Raw genomic sequence first — 13,065 nt, forward strand, 5'->3', positions numbered from 1 at the left:
GGCCCTCCCCTGCTGTGTGTCTTAGGTTAAAGAGACTCCCCGATGGGCCTGCAGACTGAGTGGGAGCGCTTCAAGGTTTCGTTGAGTAGGAGACGTGGCACCACAATATACCTTACACATGATGAGTAAGAGGAGCAGGCACATACAGACGTCTTGGCACTCCCTTCAGATCCATATCAGAAACTCTTACTGAACGTAATTCTGCCATCTAGCTCTTTGATCTGTTGTTGAATTCAATATTTCTATTAATCTGACTGGAAATATAACCCGTGTCATTTTAAAGACCTCTCGGGGTCCAATTTGGCAAATTATTTTATCATCCAATGCCTTCCACGTTAAGTCTTGCATCTCTAATCCCAGAGCAGTATTTGTATTTTTTACCTGAGATCAGCTGCTTATTCCATACTCCTATGGCATTATACCATAGCAGCAGGGAGTGTAGAGAGGCTGGCTGTTGGCGGCAGTAGAGGGCAAACTGTTGGGGCACCAAGCAGTGAGTAGCAGCAGCTGCTTCAGCAGGCATCCATTAACACCTTGTAGGAACAGACCTCTGGCACACCTGGCCGAGATCCAGAAGAGCCCTCCTCAGCCTTCACACTCTCCTGCCTCCTGTCAGATAACACCGATTGGACAAGGAAATGGGAAAAGCGTTGTTGTTTTTTCAGTCCCCCTCCCTTAATGAATCCCTGAAAACTAATGTGACAGCAGTCTCCTGGGAGTTGCTAAACAGTCCCTCGTTTCCCTTAATTGATATAATGAACGACACACGATACAGCCTCCGTACTCTCATAATTGCTATTTTAACACCCATCATTTGAATGAATGTGGAGGGATGATTGAAGACATAAATGCTTATATGCCAGAATTTAGTTGACCGAAACATGGAGCAATCCTAGTATTTTTAATTAGCTAAAGGGATGTCATAATAGTGTGTTTTATATCAAATCAATGCAATTTGTAATCCTATTGAATGTCCCAGTTCATACAGTGCCTTCTGAAAGTATTCAGACCACTTGACTTTTTCTGAATTTTGTTACGTTACAGCTAGTGCTGCACCGATATTACATTTTTGGCCAATACCGATATCCAATATTTTCCTTGCCCAAAAAAACTAAACGGTACCGATAATCGATATAAAAAAAATTTGCAGCCTTTTAAGCATTCTAGTACAGTTAAATAATTAACACACTCACATGGACTCAGCGGTCTAAGGCTCTGTGCAAGATGCATCACTACAGTCCCTGGTTCAAATCCAGGCTATATCACATCCGGCCGTGATTGTGAGTCCCATAGAGCAGGGCACAATTGGCCCAGCGTCGTCCGGGTTTGGCCAGGATAGTCTGTCATTGTAAATAAGAATTTGTTCTTAACTGACTTGCCTAGTTAAATAAAGGTTACACAAACACATCACACGGACTAAAAAGTTATTTTGTCTGCAGTTACGTATGTCCCCATTACCAGTAAAACATAATCAAAACCTATTTCTTTCACTTGCTGTGTGGTTTCATTATTCAGTCATTTCATTCTCAACCTGGATTTCTATGGAACGCCGTTTGGGTCTTTGCGTGTCAAAAAAGAAAACAATGACCAGTAGATAACACCCTTTGACGTGTCAAATAAGCTTGTTGACCAATCAGGACCTGAATATGACTGCACGTCACATAATTTAACGTGTTCATACATTTTTTACATAGAGTAATCAATGTGTAATAACTATTACTTGTATTTCATGCCACAACGATTCATCAGTACGTATGCTACGATGCTGGTAAAGTTGTCTCTCGCACCTAGAGTGCTGGTCATTAAAAAAAAAGCTAGCTAGCTCATGTATGCAAACAATGTTCTTCCCCATAAACATAGCAAAGCAACAATCTGTTTCAGTAGCTATAGTTAGCTAGCTAACTATATAGCTAGGTGTCATCATCTAAAATAACCCTAATTTATAAGACCAGTTTTTATTTGATTAATGGTGGTCGGACCCATCTATGTGAAGCTAGCCACAATAGGGATTAGCCGCAATAGTGGACTTTGTGGTTAGCCTTCAAAATAAAAGTATGGCATAACTCTACTATTTGTATTAATTTGCATCTCTGTCAATGATTTTGAAGGCTAACCTCAAAGTCCACTATTGTGCCTAATCCTTATTGTGGCTAGTTTCACAACTGATAACCAAGTCCAGTCGAGACTCACTAGGCAGATGAAGCTAGCTGGCTGCTTATAATGTTAGCTTTGGGCAACACAGTTAAGTAGCTGGCTAGCTATTTATTTGAATGAACTGAAGTTCAATTTCAATAGGCGAACAACAAGTGGCAACCTAGCTAATACTTGCTCACAAGGATTCCTAAATCATTGCTAAGAATAATGAAAATGACTGCAGTTTCTACTGGTCATTGTTTTCAGGCTGGTTGTATTGGTGCTAGCTAGGTACCAAGCTAAAGCTAGCTAGCCCAGAAGTTGTGGTCAAACAAATGATGCTTTATTACCAACGCGGTATTGTAAACACATCGTTCGTGGCCTCTGTTTGCTTGTTTGCAGACTTTTTCTGTAAAGCTTTGACAGTGCTACTGTATCTTTTTTGACACGCAAAGACCCAAACAGCGTTCCATAGTATGTATGTCTTGAAGCTAACAGCAGTGACGCTATTACTGTGTAACTCCGCTAGGGCAACATCTGACAAATAGCGCACTTGGTAGTGTGTACCAGTGCTCGACCAGTTGGCGAAAGCCAACATCCCTCACGACAGAGAACGGTTGATTGTCAAGGGCAATGAATTCCATTATCTTGGCTTTAATGGATTTCGCCTTTTGAGTTCTCTCGCTGAAATTTTCTTACTCTTTCAAATGACTGCTCGACTTCTTGACTGCTCGATCCACACAGCAGATATTGTGAGCTAGGTAATGAATGCTGTGTTGCACGTGTAGCGCAAACTACGCTATATAGGTATGCACGTCAGCTTCAACATCGCCGTTAAACTAGACATCTAGTTCACCGATAAATCATGCATCCCTAGTTACAGCCTTATTCTAAAATGTATGAAATATTTTTTCCCCTCATCAATCTACACACACTATCCCCTAATGACAAAGTGAAAACAGGTTTTTAGAAATGCCTTATTTGAGCTCACGTGCATCCTGTTTTCATTGATCATCCTTGAGATGTTTCTTCAACTTGATTGAAGATAAATTCAATTGTTGGACATGATTTGGAAAGGCACACACCTGTCTATATAAGGTCCCATAGTTAACAGTTCATGTCAGTGCAAAAACCAAGCCATGAAGTCGAAGGAATTGAGCTCAGAGACAGGATTGTGTTGAGGCACAGATTTGGGGAAGGATACCAAAACATTTCTGCAGCATTGAAGGTCCCCAAGAACTCAGTGGCCTCCATAATTCTTAAATGGAAGAAGTTTGAAACCACCAAGACTCTTCCTAGAGCTGTCCGGCCGTCCAAACTGAGCAATCAGGGAGAAGGGCCTTGGTCAGGGAGGTGACCAAGAACTCGATGGGTCACTCTGACAGAGCTTCAGAGTTCCTCTGTGGAGATGGGATAACCACCTCTCCAGCACTCCACCAATCAGGCCTTTATGGTAGAGTGGCCAGATGGAAGCCACTCCTCAGTAAAAGGGGCATGACAGCCCGCTTGGAGTTTGCCAAAAGCCACCTAAGGAACTCTCAGACCATGAGAAACAAGATTCTCTGGTCTGATGAAACCAAGATTCAACTCTTTGGCCTGAATGTCAAGCGTCACGTCTGGAGGAAACCTGATACCATCCCTACGGTGAAGTAAGGTGGTGGCAGCATCAGGCTGTGGGGATGTTTTTCAGTGGCAGGGACTGGGAGATTAGTCAGGCTCGAGGGAAAGATGCCGGAGCAAAGTACAGCGAGATCCTTGATGAAAACTTGCTCAAGACCTCAGACTGATGTGAAGGTTCACCTTCCAACAGAACAATGACCCCTAAGCAACAGCAAAGACAACTCAGCTGTGGCTTCGGGACAAGACTCTGATTGTCCTTCAGTGGCCCAACCAGAGCCCGGACTTGAACCCAATCGACATCTCTGGAGAGACCTGAAAATAGCTGTGCAGCGACGCTCCCCATCCAACTCGACAGAGCTTGAGAGGATCTGCAGAGAAAAATTGGAGAAACTCCCCAAAAACAGGTGTGCTGAGCTTGTAGCGTCATACCCAAGTAGACTCAAGGCTATAATCGCTCCCAAAGGCGCTTCAACAAAGTATTGAATAAAGAGTCTGAATCCTTGTGTAAATGGGATATTTCAGTTTTTTATTTTTTTTTAATACAGTTGCAAAAGATTCTAAAAACCTGTTTTTGCTTTCTCATTATGGGGTATTCTGTATAGATTGATGAGAAAAAAAACAATTCAATCAGTTTTAGAATAAGGCTATAACGTAACATAATTTGGAAAAAGTCAAGGGGTCTGAATCATTTCCAAATGTATTGTAGGTTATTTTGTAGGTGTTTATTTGTGGCATTCTTGTTGGACTGAGATCCCAGTAAGACTGTCAGTGAGCTCTGTATAGGCATTAGTGATTTGATCAGGCTGCACACAGTGGACCCCTTTTCTGTACTGCCCTCTGCCTACCCTAGCTGCTTAATGCAAACACATGATCCTACTGTCAGTTTGCTCTGTAAGATGCTTAATTATACTTGGACTGATACTAACCAAATGTTATATGATGTATTATTGTGATATCCAAGAATCTGAACTGAAAAAACTACGTTTCCCTTATTTTACAGGTTGGAAGATCAGACAAAGAAGCTCCACAAAGACATGAAGAAAAGCACAGAGGCTGATATAGGTGTGTTGTTGACACAGTGTTCATATTTTGATCAGTCTCTGGAAAAAACATTCCCACTGATCATGTTTTCTTTCATGTACAAATCTTCTTTAAATCATTAGCTTTCTCTCATTCAATTAATCTCCTTCACACTCTCGGCATACATTTACTGACACCGTAATTGTTGTTGCCTGTCAGGGTTTTCAGGGACAATGTCTCTTGTGCAATTTTGGAAAATGAGGTTACCCTAATTTCAGTAGCCCTTAAAAATATGCAATGTTTCTCACACTCTTCCTACTCATAGCTTTCAGCTTACATTCTGTTTTACATTTCTACTACTAAGAAAGATATTTATTTTTTGTTGGAGCTTTTGGAAATGGAAATGGGTATCTTTGGGAGGAGCAGTAGCAGAAATTGCCCCTGGTAGCGTTCTACTCTGAGGGTGGAGAGGGGAAGGATGGGGGAGTGAGGGGCTTCTTCATTTCCTCTGCTTTGTGCTCTGGAATATGGGATGATACCTCATCAAAGTATCAGAGCTGTCAACATCTTGTTATAATTAATGGATTCCATCTGTTGCACAGGTCCTTTCTCCACCAACTGCCACCAAACAACAAAGAGTGGACCTGCCTGCACAGCACAGTGTGCTCCACACAACGTTTCATAATGGCAATCATTTGTCTAGTCTATTTAAAGTAAGACGATGAAATTGTGGGCTCTTCTGGGGCAAGTCCACAAGTCATTAGAGATGAATTTTTATAGAGTCAGGATATCACTGGCCACAAGCCATTTATACCATTGGCAACACAAATCTTTATTACCTAACTAAAAATAGAACACACAATGGAATTAAAATTGAACTGTCCAGTGAAAATCACACTTTTAAAAGTTCATATTCTCATACCTAAATAATGTTGCTGATTCATTCTATACTCGTATTTGTGGCCAAAGTATACATTGGAGAAAAAAACACTTAAAAAACCCACCTCAAACTTGTATCTCAAACAGACAATTAAAAAAAAAGCTTGCTATTTAAGCAATAAGGCACGGAGGGTGTTGTACATGGCCAATATACCACGGCTAAGGGCTGTTCATATGCGCAACGCAGAGTGCCTGGATGCAGCACTTAGCCGTGGTATATTGGCCATATATCACAAACCCCCGAGATGCCTTATTGCTATTATGAACTGGTTACCAAAGTAATTAGAGCAGTAAAAATAAATGTTTTGTCATACCAGTGGTATATGGTCTGATACACCACAGATGTCAGCCAAACCACCCAGTTTATAATTCCTTATAGAACATGATGTCATGTTGGCTCATTGGCTGAGTTTGCCAATCAGCAGTCTACTCACATGAATATTTCTAATGATCGGTGTGCGGCCACACCATTTTGTTGTTGAGGTACACAGAAAAGCTGCTTTTTTTAACATACTTAATTACATTTTTTTGTAATGTGTCTTTACCCGATCCTCAGAGCTCAGAGGCCTCAGTTGAGTTTGATGTGGGGTTTTCTATTTTACTTTACGTCTTATCAACTTCTCTGTATGTCCCCAGTGCAGCTAATTTATTTTGACAGTGATGCGGTGATCCGATATGTGCTCTGTGTCTAAGATAAAGTGTCAGGAGTGCAGATTAACTGTAATTGGCGTTGGCACTATAGAAACATTTGCACACATTCCCAGTGCTTTTGTGAATATTCATCACAGCAGCCAAGCCCACCACCCCCTCGACTCTCTCCAACTGATGCTGCTAATTCTCTATCCTACTTTTCCTTTTCGCTTATTTAACTTTTGTGTCTGTCAAATGCCCACAGTGTCAGTCCTGGCACGGGTACTCACCTCTGCTGCTAGCCATGCCCATCAAGCATGTCTGTGCCAAATAGCCAAACCAAGCCAAACATTAATAATACCGTTTGTACATGTAACTGCCAAAATAATGGAAACACTTGAGTAAGTTATATATTTGCAAAGTATATTGAAAGCAGGTGCTTTCACACAGGTGTGGTTCCATCCCATCATGCTCAGGGAAGGCTCATGTATAACATTTCTGCGCAGGCAATTATTTTGGCTACCATGGCTATAGGATTATACAATGCCCCCATCCACAGGGCATGAGTGGTCTCTGAATGGTTTGATGAGCATGAAAATGATGTAAACTAAATAACATGGCCATATCAGTCACTAGATCTCAACCCAGCGGAACACTTATGTGAGATTCTGGAGCGACGCATGAGACAGCTTTTATTACCACCATCAACAAAACACCAAATTATGGAATTTCTCATAGAAGAATGGTGTTGCATCCCTTCAATAGTTTCAGACACTTGTAGAATCTATGTCAAGGTGCATTGAAGCTGTTCCGGCTTGTGGTGACCCAATTACACTTTATTTAGTTGTTTCCTTTATTTTGGCAGTTACCTGTATGTTTCTCCATTCTCTATTCGGTTATGGCTTTTTTTCTTTCTCTCTATATCTCTCTCCTTCCCTCCCTTCCTATTTCCCTCTTTTTCAGGACCAGTTTTACCATTTGAATACTAATATTCTCTGCCTGTTTTATGTCTTTCAGCGATGTCCAAGGCAGCAGTGAAGATCTCAGGTGACCTGCTCAGTAACCCGCTGTGTGAACAGGACCAGGCCTTCCTGGAGTCCATGACGGCTCTGGACACAGCCATGAAGAGGATGGACTCCTTTAACCAGGAGAAGGTCAGTGTCAGGACCTGTCCGTGCTTCTCTCACACTGCCTCACACCACAGCCGAGTCATTCTCCTAGATTGTATTCTAAGTGGGGTGCATCGAAATTGTCTATTGAAACCAAAATAAACTATATACTCTTTTAGGCAGGGAGGCCTGTACAGTGGTAGAAGAAACCCTCCCCCAGCCTAGCTTTCACAGCTCTACCTATGGGCATTTTATTCAGTATTCTGACAGATATGCCTCATACGCTCCCCTCTCTTCAAACACTCAAAGGGCAGAAACCAAAAGGGTTTGATTGGCCTAAGTGTATTTTCATCATTGTCAATATTGCGTAACTGTGTGAACGAGAAAAAAATAATCTCACTCAAGATCTCTTCTCGTCTTTTGAAAGCGCCTCCAGCAGCACACTGGTCTATTAGCTGCTCATCTTTGTCAAATATCAGAGAGCTGTAGATCGGATGCATTTGTGACTCACTAGTGTTTAAAATAACTCGTACTATGGAATAGCTTCACTTGGGAATGTCACAGGCTGTTTTAATGGGATCTGTTCTCTGCATGATCTGTTCTCTGCATCCTTTTATTTGCTGGTGGCTTTACCTTGAGTGACCAATGTTCAGCTCTGTACATATTCTGAAGATCTCTGTGAATTCCTTTCAAGCGCTCAACAACAAGGCATTCTTCAAGAAAAGACTAGAGACATACACCACGTAAACTGTGCTCAGATGTAATCAAGATATACAGTAGCCATTTGAAATGACTGGACAAAGTTAAGTGTGGTGACTGCTTGAGGTTCACAGCTTGTGACCTATGGTGGGTTGCTTCTTAGTGGTCTGCCAAGAAGAACAGTCCTTCAATTTTGACTGTATTTAATATGGAATGTCTTCTGAAGATTGGAAATGAGTAACATTTTCATACATTTTAACATCAAAATCCTTTCAGCTCAAATTCTGGAATCTTTACAAAAGCAGAAGCATTGCCAATATTTTCTACCCACCTGTTATGAAATGTAGGCAATTAAGAGTATCCATTTTCAGTCTGCTTTTCTCTTTCCTTCTCCACTTCCCTCTTAGTTAAACAGTGTCAAGACCCTAAAGGGTAGTTAACATCTCTTACTGGTTTCCTCTGAGCCCTCTTCCCTTTGACTACGCTAATAACCTTCATCACCTTCACACAACCTGGGAGGCCAGCTTTGCACTACACAGCATTCATCTTGTTGGACTATTTGAGCTTTCCAAATCATCTCAAATTGGTTTTGAGCTACTTTGAGTCATACGGTCAGGAACAGCTAGATGTCAATGCGGTATTGTATTTTTTAAAATGTTTTAAATAAAAAAAATTTACATCCCAGGTCAATAACAAAAGGTGCAGGTTTGCTCTACAGTGTGTAGGAGTGGAGGCGTTGGCTGGCTCCATAGGGTGTAATTTCCTTCCTTGGCTTCATGGCCATGGTCTGCTGGACAGGGCTCCAGCCAGGCAGCATGGAGCCAAATACACCTTCTGACTTCTGGAGGCGAAGCAGTTAGAAAATAATACAAAATACATGATTCTCCATCATATCCAGCCTGCTTGTTTTTTTTCTTCGTGATTTTTAAGTGGCCTTCAGAGAGAGTTTTTGACATGCAACCCTTCTGTTATCACAAAATGGTACTTGAGTTTAGGGGCCTCCTTTTTCAGCCAGTCTCAGTCAGCAAGATGTTTAACGTGACCGTGTTCTGCTACGGTATGTTTCTCTGTGCCGCTTAGCTTGGCATTCGTTAAACTGGTTGAAACCTGACGGCAAAGTTTTTTTAGGCCCTTGGTTGGTCAGTTGGTTCAATATTTGGAATATCACCTCAGGAGTCCAGAGTTGTTAAAGCCCAGCGCAGCTCACCAGAATCATACTACACCAGCTCTCCCTCCAAGCTGGCTGTTCTTCCTTCTGACGGCACCGCCAACGACTCAACTGCTCAAGCAAAACAGACACCGAAGCAAACATTCTTTGCTCGCCTTGGTGTTGAGACGAGATGATTCGCCGCGGGGGCTGCGATTGAGCGAGCGGATAAAACGTGCAGGGATAATGAAGGCAGCAGTGGCCCAGGCCTGTGTGTTTATTTCTAGGGCTGAGGAGGGCGCGGAGCCCCCCCGGCATACTGCTGCTGAAGTCAAGCCCTAGTGAAAATGGCGGCTGAGCAGTAGCGGATGCTCCGTTTGGAGGGGTATTGATTTCCTCCGCGATCTGCATGTATTTTTGGGAGGCCTGTGTGCCGGGATGGCCTCTGCCCCGTGACTCACTCACAGAGACTGCTGCTAGAGCTCCGGCCTCAGGCACTGCTGGGCCTCAGCTGAATAGTCCTGCCCCCCTCTCTGTGGGAAAGGGCAGAGGGTAGAGGGCGCCAGCATGCTTAAGCAAATGTGCTGGTGTTGTTCTCCCCGCTTACTGCATGCACTCACCTCGGCAGCAGCGCAGCTCCAGCCTTTTCACTCTCCCAGGGAGGGGGTGATGGTGTGAATATGTAAAACAGAGGAAAATGTGAATTCCCATGTACTTATTTGTTATTGGTTCTCTCAAACTACATTCATTCGCATTATGTATTTGGAAAGATGCCTTGCGATTGTTTGTGTGTGGGTGTATATTCTCAGAGACTGTCAGGGCATTCACAAAGCTTTGCTGTTGTACAGTATTTGCTTCTTAAGTTCTGTGATTGACTATCCTTCCAATAACTAGTGAATGATTGATTAGTTGTACTAGGCTCATTGTTCTCATGGAGCTGTCACTTCATGGAGTTGTCTTGCCACTTTTATTCCTCATTGAAATGATTTGAACGATACTCTTCACTGGAGATGTTTGCCGGGTTAACTTAGCGTTCTGTCAGAGACGTAGATCTACGAGTCATTTTGAATCTGCAATGTAAATGACTTTGTAAACTTTCTTAAATGTTTGCCAACTTCTGCCGATGAGACTTTGGCACCCGGGCTGGAGGCCTCGAGATGAGATGTTCATTTACTTCCACTTAACAAAGCCCCTCCCCTGTCGGCTCCGAGAAGGAGAATGCAGGAAAATATAAACTGTTATTGTTAAAATGTTTGTTTGCAAAGAACTTTCATCTTGTAAGGCAGCCCACCCTCCGCAGGATTTGAAATCAGTGGGGCTTAGCTTTCATGTCCGTCCCCTGACAGTTGCATCCTTTTGTATTGTTCAGCTCTATGAATATTCAGGTGTTTCTCCTCGGGGCTTGTGTACAATAAAAGAGTCAACGTCACAAAAGTTTCTTGCAACCCGCCTCACCTCCCTCCCCTCTATTGTCTTGAGTGCTCTGTTTGAAAATACACAATTGTTGATATTTTTTTTATCATGCTGTTAATGTGTGGGACTATTTTGTATTTTGTTCAACTTAAAGTAATTAACTTTGACAACAAATTTCAAGTATTAAAGACATTCCCTTTCAATTTAAGAGAAGTACTGGACTTTTTAAATGAATGTTTGACCCGTGTTTGTTCGTCCATAGGTGAACCAGATCTCAAAGACGGTGATCGATCCTCTGAAAAAGTAAGTGTCTATCTGGACCTGCACCTCTCCTATTGTCTGCATATTTTTAATACATCACAAGCAGCAGCTGCTGTGTCTTAAAAGAGTGGGAAGGAGCACACACTTAAGGGGAGCTTAGCACTAGCTCCAGAAGGCTCTGTAATAAAGCATAGTTGATAGTAAAACTGGACTGGACTGGGGAGTGAATGGGGCTGCTGTGGTGGTGTGTCTGGAAGAAAGTTTACTTGGTTCCCCTTCCCTACTCTCGCCCCCGTCCGTCCAAGCACCACACTATACACACACACACTATACACACACACTATACACACACACACACACACACACACACACACACACACACACACACACACACACACACACACACACACACACACACACACACACACACACACAGTGCAGAGGCGGTAGAGGGAGTGGCCAGGCCGGGAGCAAGGATCCCACCCGTCTTCCGTAGTGCTTGTTAAGGTCCTACTTCCTCCTGCTGACCCCTCCCCGGAGGCTGTTTTTTGGAGCGGGGTGTGTGTGTGTGTGTTTGAAAAAGAGAGACTTGGTGCGCTTGCCAGTGAATTTGTGTGTTTAACTTTTGTTTATAACCACAAATCGGTCTGAAATCCCTGATCTTTTCATATCAAACCCTTCACAAAGTGAACTTTGATCGAACATAAGAATGCTATGAGTTAGTGTATGTGTGCGTGTGCTATTGGCCTCTTCCTCTTGTGTTCTGGTGCCGGAGCTGTGACAGGATGGAATGGTTCTAATTTCCTCTTCCTGGTGGGCGGCAGGCGGACGTGTGGGCAGGCCCTGAATATGGCAGAGGGCCCAGCTTCCTGGGCCAAGGGCAGGAGATTGGCTGGAGAGCAGGACTTGTCTCAGGACAGTACACACATACCGCATTGGACAAACACATTATGGGGAGTCACTGTACTAACAGGATGGGCTCTGAGGCCAGATGAAGTTAGCCTCTCACTTATATGAGATTGAAATAGGTCAGGAAGTAGTAGATTTAGTCCTGCATGCATAAACAATGTTTTAAGATGGGGAATACAAGCCGCCAGCCCTTTTGCTGTATATGGCGTTGAAGCACAGCATAATGTAATTAATCATCGAGGTATAGAGGACTGATCTATTAAGCCACCATACATTAAGCTTCCATTAGTCCACCAGTAACTGAATGTTGACCATTGTTTCTGAAGTCTCAGTACTCTTTTGATGTTTTTGTGTCGATCTGTAAGAACATGTGTGGAATCTTAAATGGAGCAGAGAATGGTCCGAGCCTGGAAAGTCTCTTAATGGAGGGTTTTATTTGTCCCTTCAATGGGCTGTGTGTGTACGTGCCGGCCGGTGTGTATTCACATTTAGGCCACACTTAGTTGGGTCATTAACACTCACTGTATTAACACATCCAGGAAATAATGAGCTCAGAAAGGTCAGTCTTTCTCCTCACCCCTCTCCCTTCCTCTCCCTTTCTCTCTCTCTCCCTTTCTCTCTCTCCCTCTCTTTATCTGTCTAACTCTCCCTTAGTCTCTCTCCCTTTATCTGTCTCTCTCCCTGTCTCCATACCTCTAACTCTTTCTCTCTCCCCGTTTTTCTTTCTCTGTCTCTCTCCATCCATTCAGCGGGATCAGTGAATGACATCAGTCTGTTTATGTGGAGGGAGGGGGAGTGTGTGGGCATGAGTCGTTGCTGTTATCTGGGCCTCCTAGCCGAACCCGTTCTGCTCCATTGCTCTTTTGGGTAAGACTGAAGGCAGCTCTGTCGTAAAGACGTGCTCTGGTCCAAGCAGTGGCAGGGCAAACCAGCACTGCTCCTTTAAGCTAGCAAGGCTGGGAAATGGACTTCCCCGACACTCTGGTTAAGTTAGCCTGCTTTGGGAGTTAAGGTGCTGTTGGATTTCTGTTGTTGTGAAATAGTAGCAATTAGATGTGTTTAAGGGGGTGACTCAAAATGACGTAGCCTATAAACTAGCCTACGTTTTAATCACAGAAAAGTTTTTTATTTGTATGTTTTTATGTTCAGTCTAGACTCAAGCCAACCCCCCCCCCCCCCCCCGCT

General features: G+C 43.2%; 1 protein-coding gene across 1 annotated transcript in view; it reads left to right on the forward strand.

Annotated features, from left to right (window-relative positions):
* Window positions 1-13,065, forward strand: part of bin3 (bridging integrator 3) — a 37,857-nt gene that overhangs the window by 8,547 nt on the left and 16,245 nt on the right. The window contains exons 4-6 of the mRNA XM_021621485.2: window positions 4,754-4,815; window positions 7,360-7,496; window positions 10,973-11,013. Of these exons, the coding sequence (XP_021477160.1) occupies window positions 4,754-4,815; window positions 7,360-7,496; window positions 10,973-11,013 (240 nt within the window). The remainder of the gene's footprint in view (window positions 1-4,753; window positions 4,816-7,359; window positions 7,497-10,972; window positions 11,014-13,065) is intronic.

Source organism: Oncorhynchus mykiss, chromosome 11, assembly GCF_013265735.2.
Source record: "Oncorhynchus mykiss isolate Arlee chromosome 11, USDA_OmykA_1.1, whole genome shotgun sequence".
In the NCBI taxonomy this organism is placed as follows: Eukaryota; Metazoa; Chordata; class Actinopteri; order Salmoniformes; family Salmonidae; genus Oncorhynchus; species Oncorhynchus mykiss.